Source organism: Hyperolius riggenbachi, chromosome 7 (genome assembly GCF_040937935.1).
Source record: "Hyperolius riggenbachi isolate aHypRig1 chromosome 7, aHypRig1.pri, whole genome shotgun sequence".
NCBI classification, from domain to species: domain Eukaryota; kingdom Metazoa; phylum Chordata; class Amphibia; order Anura; family Hyperoliidae; genus Hyperolius; species Hyperolius riggenbachi.
Genome location: NC_090652.1, coordinates 297,961,050 through 297,977,109, shown reverse-complemented (window position 1 = coordinate 297,977,109; position 16,060 = coordinate 297,961,050). Strand labels below are relative to the sequence as shown.

At 49.9% G+C, this 16,060-nt stretch overlaps 1 protein-coding gene and 1 long non-coding RNA gene across 7 annotated transcripts in view; one reads left to right on the top strand and one right to left on the bottom strand.

Moving 5' to 3' along the window:
* SPEG (striated muscle enriched protein kinase) overlaps window positions 1–16,060 on the top strand; it is a 369,258-nt gene that overhangs the window by 95,902 nt on the left and 257,296 nt on the right. The window contains exon 1 of one of the 5 annotated variants that reach the window (XM_068246026.1): window positions 6,104–6,382. The exons of the other annotated variants lie outside the window; for them this stretch is intronic. Within the exon in view, the coding sequence (XP_068102127.1) occupies window positions 6,230–6,382 (153 nt within the window). The 5' untranslated portion in view covers window positions 6,104–6,229. Of the gene's footprint in view, window positions 1–6,103; window positions 6,383–16,060 lie in introns of those variants that run through there. 5 annotated transcript variants of the gene reach the window in all.
* The window catches only part of LOC137525158 (uncharacterized), a 152,728-nt gene that overhangs the window by 134,181 nt on the left and 2,487 nt on the right, over window positions 1–16,060 (bottom strand). The window lies entirely within an intron of this gene.

Sequence of the window (16,060 nt, the reverse complement as noted above, 5' to 3'; positions counted from 1 at the left end):
TTTTGCAGTTGGGAACAGCTGGGAAAAGCTGTAAACAGCTGTTATTTCCCACAATGCAACAAGGCTCCCACAGTGTGATGTCAGAATCATGGTCCTGACATCACACTGTGGGAGGGGTTTCACCACAATATCAGCATACAGATTCCCCTGATGATCCATTTAAGAAAAGGAAAAGATTTCTCATGGGAAAGGGGGTATCAGCTACTGATTGGGATGAAGTTCAATTCTTGGTTACGGTCTTTCTTTAAAGGGGCACTTGGCAAAAAATTTAAAATATGTGCAAACAAACATATAAGAAGTACATTTTTTCTAGAGTAAAATGAGCCATAAATTATTTTTCTCCTATGTTGCTGTCACTTACAGTAGGTAGTAGACATCTGACAGAGTGACAGGTTTTGGACTAGTCCATCTCTTTATGGGGGGATGCTCAGGGATTTATTTATTTTCAAAAGCACTTAGTGAATGGCAGTTGCTCCGTCCAACTGACAAAAAACTGTGTAGGGAGCAGGGAAGCTGGCCAGCATCATTGTTTAAATCCTTTTTAGGGAATATCTTTATAAAGAATAAAAGCCTTGCAGAGAATCCCCTATGAAGAGATGGACTAGTCCAAAACCTGTCACTTCTGTCAGATTTCTACTACCTGCTGTAAGTGACAGCAACATTGGAGAAAAGTAATTTATGGCTCATTTTACTCTGGAAAAAATGTACCATACTTCTTATTTGTATATGTTTGCACATATTTTAAATTTTACAATGTTTCGTCATAGTGCCCCTTTCATGGACAGAGTGTCGCTCATGTTTTTGTTTCTCCTTGTTTCCACACATGAAAACAATAGACTCCTGTCTGTAGTTTCTATATTGTAGAACAGTGACAATGCTCTTTTTGTCCCTCCATGCCTTCTTCGGGTCACCTCCTCTTGTACTTGGGCACTTTTTTAATCCGTAGCAAAGGAGATACCCATTTTTACTCAAAGTCCTTGAACCAACCTGTGAGTGGTCGTGTGCCACAGCGTTGAGGGTTAATTCACCTATGCCGCTGTTTCAGGCCTCTGCACTGCACGCTACTCTCCATCCTCACGACTTCGGACTGTAAAAGCAGAAGTGTCAGGAAGATGGAGGGCAGCATGCATGACAGAGGCCAGAGGAGACATAGCTGAGTTAACTCTCTCTGCTGCAGCCCGCAATCACTAACAGGCCAGTCCAGTTTCACAAAAAGTTAAGAAGGATGCTGCCCAGTGGTCCAGGATGAAGCAGCTTATGTACCAGTACAAAGAGATGCTCCTCAGTGGTTCAGGGAGAAGTGGTTCAGGCACCAGTACAGGAAGATGCTTCTCAGTGGTCCAGGAAGAAGCAGTTTAGTTACCAGTACAGAGATAGTACGTTGAGAAGAACAGAGGCGCCAAAAGGATAAAATCAAACGCTAAAAAGTTTAAAAATGCTTAGAAGGCAGTGGTGGACTTACCTCCTGCAAGCAGACACAAGAAACTGTCTATTCAAGTAAAATACATGTATTGGTATACTCCAGGGGGGTTGCAACGCGTTTCACAGGCTTAGACCTGCTTCATCAGCCAATAGATTATAGGAGCACACAACAGCATCTGGTCCGGTTAACACCTGGTGCCTCAGGGATCCCCCCTTGGTGGAGGGGGATCCCCCTTTTCTCCTGTCTACAGAGAGCGACTTCTTAATCCTGAGTGAGGACAGGATAATCTCCTCACCTGCCTATACAGTGGTTGCCTGGAGGAAACCCTGGTTTGTGAGTATAATATTGTACTCTTTTCAATAATCTCAATTGTCAATACCTACTACACTATATTTGGCTCTCGGTTTCTCCTTTTACATATATCAGTACAGAGAGATGCTCCTCAGTGGTCCAGGGATAAGCGGTTTAGGTACCAGTACAGAGAGATGCTCCTCAGTGGTCCAGGGTGAAGTGGTTTAGGTACCAGTACAGAGAGATGCTCCTCAGTAGTCCAGGGAGAAGTGGTTTAGGTACCAGTACAGAGAGATGCTCCTCAGTGGTCCAGGGAGAAGTGGTTTAGGTACCAGTACAGAGATGCTCCTCAGTGGTCCAGGGTGAAGTGGTTTAGGCACCAATACAGAGAGATGCTCCTCAGTAGTCCAGGGAGAAGTGGTTTAGGTACCAGTACAGAGAGATGCTCCTCAGTGGTCCAGGGAGAATCGATTTAGGTACCAGTACAGAGAGAAGCTCCTAAGTGGTCCAGGGAGCAGTGGTTTAGGCACCAGTACAGAGAGATGCTCCTCAGTGATCTAGGGAGAAGCGGTTTAGGCACCAGTACAGAGAGATGCTCCTCAGTCATCCAGGGAGTAGCGGTTTAGGTACCAGTACAGAGGGATGTTTCTCAATGGTCCAGAGAGAAGCGGTTTAGGTACCAATACACAGAGATGCTTCTCAGTGGTCCAGGAAGAAGCAGTCTAGGTACCATTACAGAGAGATGCTCCTCAGTGGCACAGGGAGAAGTGGTTTAGGTAGCAACACAGAGAGATGCTCCTCAGTGGTCCAGGGAGAAGTGGTTTAGGCACCAGTACAGAGAGATGATCCTAAGTGACACAGGGAGAAGTGATTAAGGTACCAGTACAGAGACAGAGAGATTCTCCTCAGTGGTCCAGGGAGAAGCGCTTGAGGTACTAGTGCTGAGAGATGCTTCTCAGTGGTCCAGGGAGAAGGGGTTTAGGCACCAGTACAGAGAGATTCTCCTCAGTGGTCCAGGGAGAAGCGGTTTAGGCACCAGTACAGACAGATGCTTCTCAGTGGTCCAGGGAGAAGTGGTTTAGGCACCAGTATAGAGAGATGCTCCTCAGTGGTCCAGGGAAAAGTGGTTTAGGTACTACAGTAGTACAGAGAGATGCTGCTCAGTGGTCCAGGGAGCAGTGGTTTAGGCACCAGTACAGAGAGATGCTCCTCAGTGGTCTAGGGAGAAGCGTTTTAGGCACCAGTACAGAGAGATGCTCCTCAGTCATCCAGGGAGAAGCGGTTTAGTTACCAGTACAGAGAGATGCTCCGAGTCCTCAGTGGTCCAGGGAGAAGCGGTTTACACAGAAGTACAGAGGGATGTTTCTCAGTGGTCCAGAGAGAAGCGGTTTAGGTACCAATACACAGAGATGCTTCTCAGTGGTCCAGGAAGAAGCAGTCTAGGTACCATTACAGAGAGATGCTCCTCAGTGGTCCAGGGAGAAGTGGTTTAGGCACCAGTATAGAGAGATGATCCTAAGTTACACAGGGAGATGTGATTAAGGTACCAGTACAGAGACAGAGAGATTCTCCTCAGTGGTCCAGGGAGAAGCGCTTGAGGTACTAGTGCTGAGAGATGCTTCTCAGTGGTCCAGGGAGAAGGGGTTTAGGCACCAGTAGAGAGATTTTTCTCAGTGGTCCAGGGAGAAGCGGTTTAGGCACCAGTACAGACAGATGCTTCTCAGTGGTCCAGGGAGAAGTGGTTTAGGCACCAGTATAGAGAGATGCTCCTCAGTGGTCCAAGGAGAAGCGGTTTAGTTACCAGTACAGAGAGATGCTCCTCAGTGGTCCAGGGAGAAGTGGTTTAGGCACCAGTATAGAGAGATGATCCTAAGTTACACAGGGAGATGTGATTAAGGTACCAGTACAGAGACAGAGAGATTCTCCTCAGTGGTCCAGGGAGAAGCGCTTGAGGTACTAGTGCTGAGAGATGCTTCTCAGTGGTCCAGGGAGAAGGGGTTTAGGCACCAGTAGAGAGATTTTTCTCAGTGGTCCAGGGAGAAGCGGTTTAGGCACCAGTACAGACAGATGCTTCTCAGTGGTCCAGGGAGAAGTGGTTTAGGCACCAGTATAGAGAGATGCTCCTCAGTGGTCCAAGGAGAAGCGGTTTAGTTACCAGTACAGAGAGATGCTCCTCAGTGGTCCAGGGAGAAGTGGTTTAGGCACCAGTACAGAGAGATGCTCCTCAGTGGTCCAGGAAGAAGCAGTCTAGTTACCATTACAGAGAGATGCTCCTCAGAGGTTCAGGAAGAAGTGGTTTAGGTACCATTACAGAGAGATGCTCCTCAGAGGTTCAGGAAGAAGTGGTTTAGGTACCAGTACAGAGAGATGCTCCTCAGAGGTCCAGGGAGAAGCAGTCTAGGTACCAGTACAGAGAGATGCTTCTCAGAGGTCCAGGAAGAAGCAGTCTAGGTACCAGTACAGAGAGATGCTTCTCAGTGGTCCAGGGAGAAGCGGTTTAGGCACCAGTAAGACAGATGCTTCTCAGTGGTCCAGGGAGAAGCGGTTTAGGCACCAGTATAGAGAGATGCTCCTCCGTGGTCCAGGGAAAAGCGGTTTAGGTACTACAGTAGTACAGAGAGATGCTCCTCAGTGGTCCAAGAGGAATCGGTTTAGGTACCAGTACAGAGAGATGCACCTCAGTGGTCCAGGGAGAAGTGGTTTAGGCACCAGTACAGAGAGATGCTCCTCAGTGGTCCAGGGAGAAGCAGTCTAGGTACCAGTACAGAGAGATGCTCCTCAGTGGTCCAGGGAGAAGTGGTTTAGGCACCAGTATAGAAAGAAGCTCAGTGGTCCAAGGAGACGTGGTTCAGGGACCAATACAGAGATATGCTCCTCAGTGGTCCAGGAAGAAGCAGTCTAGTTACCATTACAAAGAGATGCTCCTCAGAGGTCCAGGAAGAAGTGGTTTAGGTACCAGTACAGAGAGATGTTCCTCAGTGGTCCAGGGAGAAGTGGTTTAGACACCAGTACAAAGAGATGCTCCTCAGTGGTCCAGGGAGAAGTGGTTTAGGCACCAGTACAGAGAGATGTTCCTCGGTGGTCCAGGAAGAAGCAGTCTGGCCCGGGTACCAGTGCAGAGAGATGCTTCTCAGTGGTCCAGGAAGAAGTAGTCTAGGTACCAGTACAGAGAGATGCTCCTCAGTGGTCCAGGGAGAAGCGGTTTAGGCACCAGTACAGACAGATTCTTCTCAGTGGTCCAGGGGCAGGGAGAAGCGGTTTAGGCACCAGTATAGAGTGATGCTCCTCAGTGGTCCAGGGAAAAGCGGTTTAGGTACTACAGTAGTACAGAGAGATGCTCCTCAGTGGTCCAAGAAGAAGCGGTTTAGGTACCAGTGTAGAGAGATGCTCCTCAGTGGTTCAGGGAGAAGTGGTTTAGGCACCAGTACAGAGAGATGCTCCTCAGTGGTCCAGGGAGAAGTGGTTTAGGCACCAGTATAGAAAGAAGCTCAGTGATCCAAGGAGACGTGGTCCAGGGACCAATACAGAGAGATGCTCCTCAGTGGTCAAGGAAGAAGCAGTCTAGTTACCATTACAGAGAGATGCTCCTCAGTGGTCCAGGGAGAAGCAGTCTAGGTACCAGTACAGAGAGATTCTTCTCAGTGGTCCAGGAAGAAGCAGTCTAGGTACCAGTACAGAGAGATGCTTCTCAGTGGTCCAGGAAGAAGCGGTCTAGATACCATTACAGAGAGATGCTTCTCAGTGGTCCAGGAAGAAGCAGTCTAGGCACCAGTACAGAGAGATGCTCCTCAGTGGTCCAGGAAGAAGCAGTCTAGGCACCAGTACAAAGAGATGCTTCTCAGTGGTCCAGGAAGAAGCAGTCTAGGTACCAGTACAGAGAGATGCTCCTCAGTGGTCCAGGAAGAAGCAGTCTAGGCACCAGTACAGAGAGATGCTCCTCAGTGGTCCAGGAAGAAGCAGTCTAGGCACCAGTACAGAGAGATGCTCTTCAGTGGTCCAGGAAGAAGCAGTCTAGGCACCAGTACAGAGAGATGCTCTTCAGTGGTCCAGGAAGAAGCAGTCTAGGTACCAGTACAGAGAGATGCTCCTCAGTGGTCCAGGAAGAAGCAGTCTAGGCACCAGTACAGAGAGATGCTCTTCAGTGGCCAGGAAGAAGCAGTCTAGGTACCAGTACAGAGAGATGCTTCTCAGTGGTCCAGGAAGAAGCAGTCTAGGTACCAGTACAGAGAGATGCTCTTCAGTGGTCCAGCACGAGGCAGCACTCTGAAACCTGTTCTCAGCCATGCACTTCTTTCCATCTCTCCTCCCTTGCTCGCTCCCATCTGCGCACCCTCCCCTCCTGTCTCCATCCCCCATCCCTCCCCCTGGCTCTCAAAGCATTGTATTCCTGACTTGGCTGCTGCTTTGGGAGCGGCAGCAACACAATTAGTGGCCACCGAGATCTGACATCCATCGGCCCGGGGTTGGCAGCAGGTTCCTCACGTCCCCCCCTTATGCCTCAGCGCCTCGGCTTCCATGCCTTTGGACCCTCCTAGATGCCCGGGTCTCTTCCTCAAGAAGCTGCGCCGGGAGCCGAGGAAGTGTAGCCGAGCCTCGTCGGGGGGTCCCTTCTTCAGCTGCCCCCCATTCTCAGACATGAAGAAGAGTTGGATCAAAAGACGCTCTCAGGTAAGAGAGGAGGAGAGAGGGGAGGGAGGATGGATGGATAGAGGAGGGGACTGGCGGTGATGGGATAGACATGGCATTGGAGAATAGGTGAGGTACAAAACGGTATCGCCAGGCCAACTGTATCTGCTGTAGGCACCGGTGCATGTTTAGTAGAGATAGTACGGCGGCATAACGGTTAGCACTCTCGCCTTGCAGCGCTGGGTCCTCAGTTCGAATCCCAGCCAGGGCACTATCTGCATGGAGTTTGTATGTTCACCCCATGTCTGTGGGTTTCCTCCAGGCACTCCTGTTTCCTCCCACATACCAAAAACATACAGATAAGTTAATTGGCTACGATACACACACTACATGATACATACATAGACATGACTATGGTAGGGATTAGATTGTGAGCCCCTCTGAGGGACAGTCAGTGACAGGACAATATACTCTGTACAGCGCTGCGGAAGATGTCGGCGCTTTATAAATTCTAAATAATGATAGCACAGCCCTTACTCTTCAAACTGCAGTAATCCACACACTGATCTCAATTTCCAGTATTAGAACCCAAACTGCTCATCCTGTCCCCATCCCACTCCTTATCATACGGGAACTGAGACGTTTAACAACATATTTTGGATGGTGAATCCGAAATTTGACAGCCAGACTGGCCTTGCTGCCTGTGTACGTATCATATATACAGCTGATGGGAAAACTCCTCCTGCTTTGCACAGCAATACCGTCCTCATGGCAGACGCCTGTTATATAATAGTCTTATCATTGGCTTATTACGCCGTACAAATTGCTGCTACAGCACAACTACCACTCGGCTGTCTTTACTTACAGCGGCGTGAGATATATCAAATCCCAGGGACAGCAGGCAAGAGTGCCGAAAGACGGGGAGACTACCAAAATATGTCATATATAGAGGAAAAATCATAATGCAGGCCCTTCTACAACTTTCTCTAGTTCTAATATTTATTAACCACTTCAGCCCCCAAGCAATTTTGAGATATCAGCACGGCTCCCAATAATGTTATTACTACTTATCACACCTAAATGATCTAAATAGGACACCTAGTGAGAGGGATATGGAGGCTGAGATATTTATTTTGTTTTAAACAATACTAGTTGCAGGGCTGTCCTGCTGATCTTCCAACTCTAATGCTTTTAGTCATAGACCCTGAACAAGCATGCATATCAGATGTTTCTGACAAATATCTGACTAGATTAGCTGTATGCTTGTTCCAGGTGTGTGATTCAGACACTGCTGCAGCCAGAATGATCAGCAGGACAGCCAGACAACTGGTATTGCTTAAAAGGAAATAAATATGGCATCCTCCATATAACTCTTGCTTCAGGTTCCCTTAAAGTGAACCTCCAGACTAAAAATCTACTCAGCAGCAGTGGTGCTCAGCAGAGCTCGAATATTCGAGTAGCTCGAATATTCGAGCTCTTTTTCAGCTATTCGAGCTCGGTATTCGAGCTCCGAATAGTTGGAGCTATTCGAATGGGCTATCCGAGTACACTCGAATAGCCCATTCACTATTCGAGCTATTCGAGCAACCCGGCGCTATTCGAGCTCGGTACCGAGCTCGAATAGCGTCATAGCCCAGATTGATGTCCTTAGAGCCAATCAGAGGGCTCCCAGGCCCTCTGACGGCAGCCAATCACAGAGGGGGACCCTGGCCAGCCCCTACCCTATAAATAGCGGCCGCCATGTTCCGTTTCTCCATGCTTGCCTGAGACTTGTACAGAGAGAGAGTTGCTCCTTTGTGCTTTGGCTTAGCAAGTGCTCTATTGTGATCATTTACCTAGCGTTTTTGCTCACCTACACCTGCCATATACACCTATATTGTTGTTAGTTAGATAGACATTGTATTTTAGTTAGTAGCTTGTGTGTTACATTAGAGACAGGCAGCTGCTGCAAGCTTACAGGTTTAGGCCTCAGGGGGGCCTTGCCTCTGTGGGCAGCTGTCCTCTGTTTATTTCTCTCATCTATACCAGTATTTCTGCTGTCCTTTACTAATAGTATTGTAGTTATACTGTACTAGGAGTAGGACACTCACTGACTGTCACTGTTTATAGGCTACTAGCTAGCTCCTGCGTGTGTGCACTCACTCACTGTCTGTGTGTACACACACTCTATTTCCTTCTGATTACTGATAGATTATTGTTAGTTAGTTGTACTTACTTACTACTTACTCTTACTGTACCCGTAGGGACACTCACTGTCACTGTTCATATAGGCTACTAGCTCCTGCGTGTGCGCACTGCACTCACACACAACACACACTCTATTTCCTTCTGATCGCTGATTGATTATCGTAATTAGTTAGTTCTACTTACTGTTACTACTTACTCTTACTGTACTAGGAGTCTAGGACACTCAGTCACTGTCCATAGGCTACTAGCTCCTGCGTGCGTGCACTCACTGTCTGAGTGTACACACACCCACACTCCATTTCCTTCTGATCGCTGATTGATTATTGTAATTAGTTAGTTCTACTTAGTGTTACTACTTACTCTTACTGTACTAGGAGTCTAGGACACTCAGTCACTGTGTTCATAGGCTACTAGCTCCTGCGTGAGTGCACTCACTGTCTGAGTGTACACACACCCACACTCCATTTCCTTCTGATCGCTGATTGATTATTGTAATTAGTTAGTTCTACTTACTGTTACTACTTACTCTTACTGTACTAGGAGTCTAGGACACTCAGTCACTGTCCATAGGCTACTAGCTCCTGCGTGCGGTCACTCACTGTCTGAGTGTACACACACCACCCACACTCTATTTCCTTCTGATCGCTGATTGATTATTGTAATTAGTTAGTTCTACTTACTGTTACTACTTACTCTTACTGTACTAGGAGTCTAGGACACTCAGTCACTGTGTTCATAGGTTACTAGCTCCTGCGTGCGTGCACTCACTGTCTGAGTGTACACACACCCACACTCCATTTCCTTCTGATCGCTGATTGATTATTGTAATTAGTTAGTTCTACTTACTGTTACTACTTACTCTTACTGTACTAGGAGTCTAGGACACTCAGTCACTGTGTTCATAGGCTACTAGCTCCTGCGTGCGTGCACTCACTGTCTGAGTGTACACACACCCACACTCCATTTCCTTCTGATCGCTGATTGATTATTGTAATTAGTTAGTTCTACTTACTGTTACTACTTACTCTTACTGTACTAGGAGTCTAGGACACTCAGTCACTGTGTTCATAGGCTACTAGCTCCTGCGTGCGTGCACTCACTGTCTGAGTGTACACACACCCACACTCCATTTCCTTCTGATCGCTGATTGATTATTGTAATTAGTTAGTTCTACTTACTGTTACTACTTACTCTTACTGTACTAGGAGTCTAGGACACTCAGTCACTGTGTTCATAGGCTACTAGCTCCTGCGTGCGTGCACTCACTGTCTGAGTGTACACACACCCACACTCCATTTCCTTCTGATCGCTGATTGATTATCGTAATTAGTTAGTTGTACTTACTGTTACTACTTACTCTTACTGTACTAGGAGTCTAGGACACTCAGTCACTGTGTTCATAGGCTACTAGCTCCTGCGTGCGTGCACTCACTGTCTGAGTGTACACACACCCACACTCCATTTCCTTCTGATCGCTGATTGATTATTGTAATTAGTTAGTTCTACTTACTGTTACTACTTACTCTTACTGTACTAGGAGTCTAGGACACTCAGTCACTGTGTTCATAGGCTACTAGCTCCTGCGTGCGTGCACTCACTGTCTGAGTGTACACACACCCACACTCCATTTCCTTCTGATCGCTGATTGATTATTGTAATTAGTTAGTTCTACTTACTGTTACTACTTACTCTTACTGTACTAGGAGTCTAGGACACTCAGTCACTGTGTTCATAGGCTACTAGCTCCTGCGTGCGTGCACTCACTGTCTGAGTGTACACACACCCACACTCCATTTCCTTCTGATCGCTGATTGATTATTGTAATTAGTTAGTTCTACTTACTGTTACTACTTACTCTTACTGTACTAGGAGTCTAGGACACTCAGTCACTGTGTTCATAGGCTACTAGCTCCTGCGTGCGTGCACTCACTGTCTGAGTGTACACACACTAAATTTACTTGTGATTACTACTGATTATTGTAACTGCTAGTTGTACTTCCTGACTGTTACTACTTACTTACTGTACTAGGGGACACTCACTCAGTCACCTCACCAACCAACCCACTCCATTAAAGTACCCCACTTTTCACCCGCCCTTTTACAAAACTTTTGTCTATACGCCCAAAACATTTAAGATGTCTGGAAGTGGCAGCCAGCGCGGTTTGGGCAAGGGGAAGGGCAGCAAGGGAATCAGGAGGAGAGGGAGCAGCATTGTGGCAAGCCGCGGCCGCGGGCGCGCCACCATGCACAGTTCCGCAGCAGCAGCAGCAGCGTCAGTGGCTAACATTCCTCCCATAGCCACTGGCCGTGGACGCCTTGGGCGCCGCCCAGCAGGAGCATCTGCAACTCACGCTGCAGAGACACAGCAGCAGCAGCGTGTAGCACCTGCTCCCATTTTCCTCCAGCCGGGTCGGAAACGTCCCATTGAGGAAAAGGATGCAGACACTGTGGTGCAACTCATGACGGAGGATGAGCAGCCCGCCATCAGCTCTGCATCCGAGGCCTCCACCCTCACCACCACCACCACCCCTGTTCGCAGCAGCCGCCCAGCAGGGTCTGGGGAGGAGGCCAGTTCACCGTCACTCGCCGACCTGTCATTCAGCAGTCTTTTGACCCCAGGCATCATGAGTAAATTGTCTGCTGTTGTTGGCGATCTTGAGGAGGAGATGCTGATGGGCACTTTGGGGGATGAGGGATTGGACAGCAAGACTGTGGCGACAGTCAAGCAGCCCATCCATGCATCAGGAGAGGAGTTTGGGGGGTCCTCATCCCAGCAGGACATGTTTCAGGAGGGGGAGGATGATGATGACCCGGTGACAGACAGAGACTGGGTGCCACCACCTCCAGGGGATGTCGTCCTCAGCAGCTCTGAGGAGGAGGAGGAGGATGCGCTTGTGGGCCTTGCAAGGAGGCGCATCATTGCAAGCATTGGCAGCGTCCCACAGCCTGCTGGTGTCTCAGGCTCAGCAGCAGCAGCAGCAGCATCAGCCAGTACCACCCCCAGCCGCACCCAAGCCCCCCCCCCAACCACCACAGGGAGACAGGCAGCAGCGCTTCCATGCCGTAGGGGGAAGTTTCTGTCACCAATCTGGCGGTTTTTCACCATGCCCACTGTGTACAGTAAGTACGCCACTTGCAACCACTGTCAGCGGAAGTTGAGCAGAGGTGCAGACCCCTTAAAGTTCAGCACCAGCTCGCTCATCAACCACCTTGCGGCTAAACATTTCCACCAGCATGAGGAGTTCCAGAGGCTGAAGGCATCTGCTGCTGGCAGTGGCACCACACCCATCACTGCACAGCCTTCAGCAGCAGCAGCAGCAACAGCAGCCACCCGCCCTCCTGCTCCTCCAGCAGCACCAGCAGGAGTGCGGAAACGCACTGCTCCTCCCCCCTCTGCAACTCCTGCCGCCGACACTGAGGCCTGTTCTGGCAGCCAGTCCTCAGTGGCCTCCTCTGCTGTGTCTGCTGATTCCCGTGTCAGCAAAAGGCCACGCCAGAGCCTTTTGAGCGAGTCCTTCCAGGGGGTGGTTAGGGCTCTGCCTCCCAGCAGCCGTCGCGTGCGGCAGCTGAACGGCTTGCTGGCACGGGCCATGTGCTCCCAACTCCTGCCGTACACGCTCGTGCAGGAGGGGAGCGACATTCGTGCGCTGCTTGCTTGCGCAGCCCCAGACTGGCAGCTCCCCAGCAGACACTTCTTTGCCCGCAAGGCCATTCCTGCACTGCACCGCTTTGTGATGGCCAATGTGGAGCGAGGGCTGGAGCACGCGGTTGGTGAAAGGGTCCACGTCACCATGGACTCCTGGAGCAGCCGCTTCGGGACAGGCCGCTACCTGTCCTTCACTGTCCACAGGGTCAGCTTGGTGGAAGGGGGTGAGGATGGGAGAGCAGCAGCGGGCACAGCAGCAGCAGCAACACAGTGGGTGGTGCCACCCCGCAGGCTCAGGGGAACTGCAGCAGGTTCCTCCGATCCTCTGCCATCCTCCGGCACACCTGGCCAAACCCCCCGCCTCAGCAGCAGCGTGAAGGCCCGCCACTGCCAAGCGCTGCTGCACTTGGTCAGCCTTGGGAAGACCAAGCTGACGGCAACCCATGTGTTGGCCAAACTCCAGGAGCAGGAGAGGATTTGGCTGACCCCCAGAGGCCTCAGAGTCGGAGAGGTGGTGGCCGACAATGGGGCCAATCTGGTTGCCGCAATAGACAGGGGAAACCTGACCCACATCCCCTGTCTTGCCCACATGCTGAACCTGGTGGTGCAGAAGTTCCTGCGCACCTACCAGGGGATGGGCGAACTGCTGGAAACGGCAAGGAATGTTGTGCGTCACTTCCGGCGCTCGGCTGCAGCCTGTGCGAGCCTGGAAGACGTGCAAAAGGAGCTGGATCTGCCACGCCATCGGCTGATCCTTGACGTTCCGACTCGCTGGAACTCCACCCTGGCGATGTTGGAGCGTCTGGTTGAACAGAGGCGCGCTGTCAAACAGTACCTTGCCCTGGCCACTGTTTCCGCAGCTCAGAGAAGGGACAAGACCAGCAACATCCCGTCCATCGTCCCCGATGATGACTGGAGGCACATGCAGCAGGTGTGCTTAGTGCTGGCTCCCTTCCTGCAGGCCACAAACATGGTGAGCAGGGACCATGCTATGGTCTGCGAGTGGGTGCCCCTGGTTTCTCTGCTGAACAGGGCCCTCGATGCTTTGCTGGAACAGGGAGCGGCAGCCTTGGACCAGCAGGAGCGGCAACCAGCTGCGCAGTCCACCTCTGAGGGGGAGGAGGAGGAGGACTTGGTGGAGGTCCCTGACCTGGCAGCTGATGAGGGGGATCAGCACAGCGCAGCTGAGTTGGTGCGGGGGTGGAGAGAGGATGAGGCGGCAGAGGAGGAGGATGAGGACAGCACTGACGTCGATGTGCCAGCAGACGTGGCCCGCCTCTTCCCAATGGCAGCGCACATGCTGACGTGCCTGCGCAGGGACCCCAGGGTGATCCAGATGAAGCAGAGGGAGGACATCTGGATCAGCATGATGTTGGACCCACGCCTCAAGGGGAAGTTGAGCCAGTTCCTGCCGCCTGCAGGAGGAGACCCAGCGCAACAAATAAGGAGCTTGCAGCAGGCCCTTGTTGAGCGCTTGGAGGAAGCCTTCCCCCAGCCTTCCACCCCCACTGTCCAGCAGCCAGCACAGAGGCAGCAGCAGGTGCCTGCATCCAGCAGCAGCAAGCGCCCCACAGACCTGCTGTCTCTCAGCCACGAGCTCTACAGGACTGTAGAGGCTCCGGCAGCAGTGACTAGAGAGGAGATGCATGCAGCAGCATCCTCCTCCGGTCACAGCCAGCGCCTGACCCGCATGGTGGCTGACTACATGGGGTCGTACAGCGGGCTTGACAGCGATGCCCCTGTTGATCCCATGGAGTATTGGGTCAAGCGCATGGAGATCTGGAGCGAGCTGGCGCAGTACGCCCTGGAAGTGCTGTCCTGCCCCCCTTCCAGCGTGCTGTCCGAGCGCTGCTTCAGTGCAGCTGGTGGCGTGGTCACCGAGAAACGCTCACGTCTGTCTCACAAGTCTGTGGACAGGCTGACGTTTCTCAAGATGAACCAGGCGTGGGTGGAAGGCGAGTTCCTGGCCCCTGTTGTCGGCGAGAGGGAGACATGAACTGGCTGCCGGAACCATCGTTAATGTGCCTTACCACCCTTTACCACCTCCTGGCTCCTGCTCACTAAGCCAGCCTGGTTCACTTTGACTATTACGTCACCTGCAGCCACACATTTTACACCTACAGTGGGCTGCTGTGTACTGCCCTTCTGCTGTCTGTCTGTGTTTCCCACTGCCAGGGTACACAGATGATTTACCTTCTGCTGCCACTCTGCCACCAGCTATTACGTCAAACAATAGCTATATTGGTTGCAAAACCAAAAACCAAAAAACCATAAAAAAAAAAAAAAGGTTTAATTTTTCTGAGGTGCCCGGGTTGAAAACTGTGTTGTCCCAGTTGTGTATTGGACACAATGTGGGCTGCACGACCGCTGTCTGGGACCTCCTGTTGTGTTTATTTACAGCGCTGGTATCACCGCTAGGTACCAGGGCTATTATGTCACGCTGCCTACCTGCTGCCACACTCACACTGCTCCTCCATACCTCCTCCTGCTGCTGCTGCTGCTGTCTGTCTGTGTTTCCCACTGCCAGGGTACACAGATGATTTACCTTCTGCTGCCACTCTGCCACCAGCTATTACGTCAAACAATAGCTGCTCGCCTACTCCTCCATTCCTCCTCCTGCTGCTGCTGTCTGTCTGTGTTTCCCACTGCCAGGGTACACAGATGATTTACCTTCTGCTGCCACTCTGCCACCAGCTATTACGTCAAACAATAGCTATATTGGTTGCAAAACCAAAAACCAAAAAACCATAAAAAAAAAAAAAAGGTTTAATTTTTCTGAGGTGCCCGGGTTGAAAACTGTGTTGTCCCAGTTGTGTATTGGACACAATGTGGGCTGCACGACCGCTGTCTGGGACCTCCTGTTGTGTTTATTTACAGCCCTGGTATCACCGCTAGGTACCAGGGCTATTATGTCACGGCGAGCTGCCTGCCTCATTGACTGCCTGCTGCCACACACTCATCCTCCTCCTCCTGCTGCTGAATTTACCTCCTGCTGTCTTTGTGTTTCCACTGCCAGGGAGCACATACAATGGCGCTTCCAACATGCGTGCGCCCACCAGCTATTTGTTACGCTCAAAAATAGCTGCATTCCTTTAAAAAAAAATTGAAAAGAGAAATACGTGAAGAAGAAGAAGACGATATTGAAAAGGAAGGAGAAGATGAAGATGAAGAAGAAGAAGAAGATGAAGAAGAAGATGAAGAAGATGATGAAGAAGAAGATGAAAAAGAAGAAGAAGATGAAGAAGATGAAGAAGAAGAAGATGAAGAAGAAGAAGAAGATGAAGAAGAAGAAGAAGAAGATGATGATGAAGAAGATGAAGAAGATGAAGAAGAAGAAGAAGAAGAAGAAGAAGAAGAAGAAGAAGAAGAAGATGAAGATGAAGACAATATAGAAGAAGAAGAAGAAGATATAGAAGAAGAAGAAGATATAGAAGAAGAAGAAGAAGATATAGAAGAAGAAGATCGAGAAGAAGAAGAAGAAAGATAAAGAAGAAGAAGAACAAGTATATACAGTAACACTACTGAACAAAATTAAGGACACAACTTCTCTTTCCACATTTTTTTTTAAAGGAACATCCCCACATAATCACTTGCTGTTGTTACTTGGAAAAAAAGAGGTTTCTTGCATCATTCACCCTCAAAACAAGTGTTGGAAGCTATTTAAGGCCAATTCGAATAGTCAGCTCGAATAGTTAGCTCGAATACCGACTCGAATAGTGAGCTCGAAGTCCGAGGTCGAATCGAATAGTAAAAATTATTCGACTCGAATATTCGACTGACCTCGAATAATTTACTATTCGAATTCGACCAAACTCGAATTTTAAAAAGGGGTATTTGAGCATCACTACTCAGCAGCAGTGAAAAGGCTTGGTGTTTCTTTAACAGTT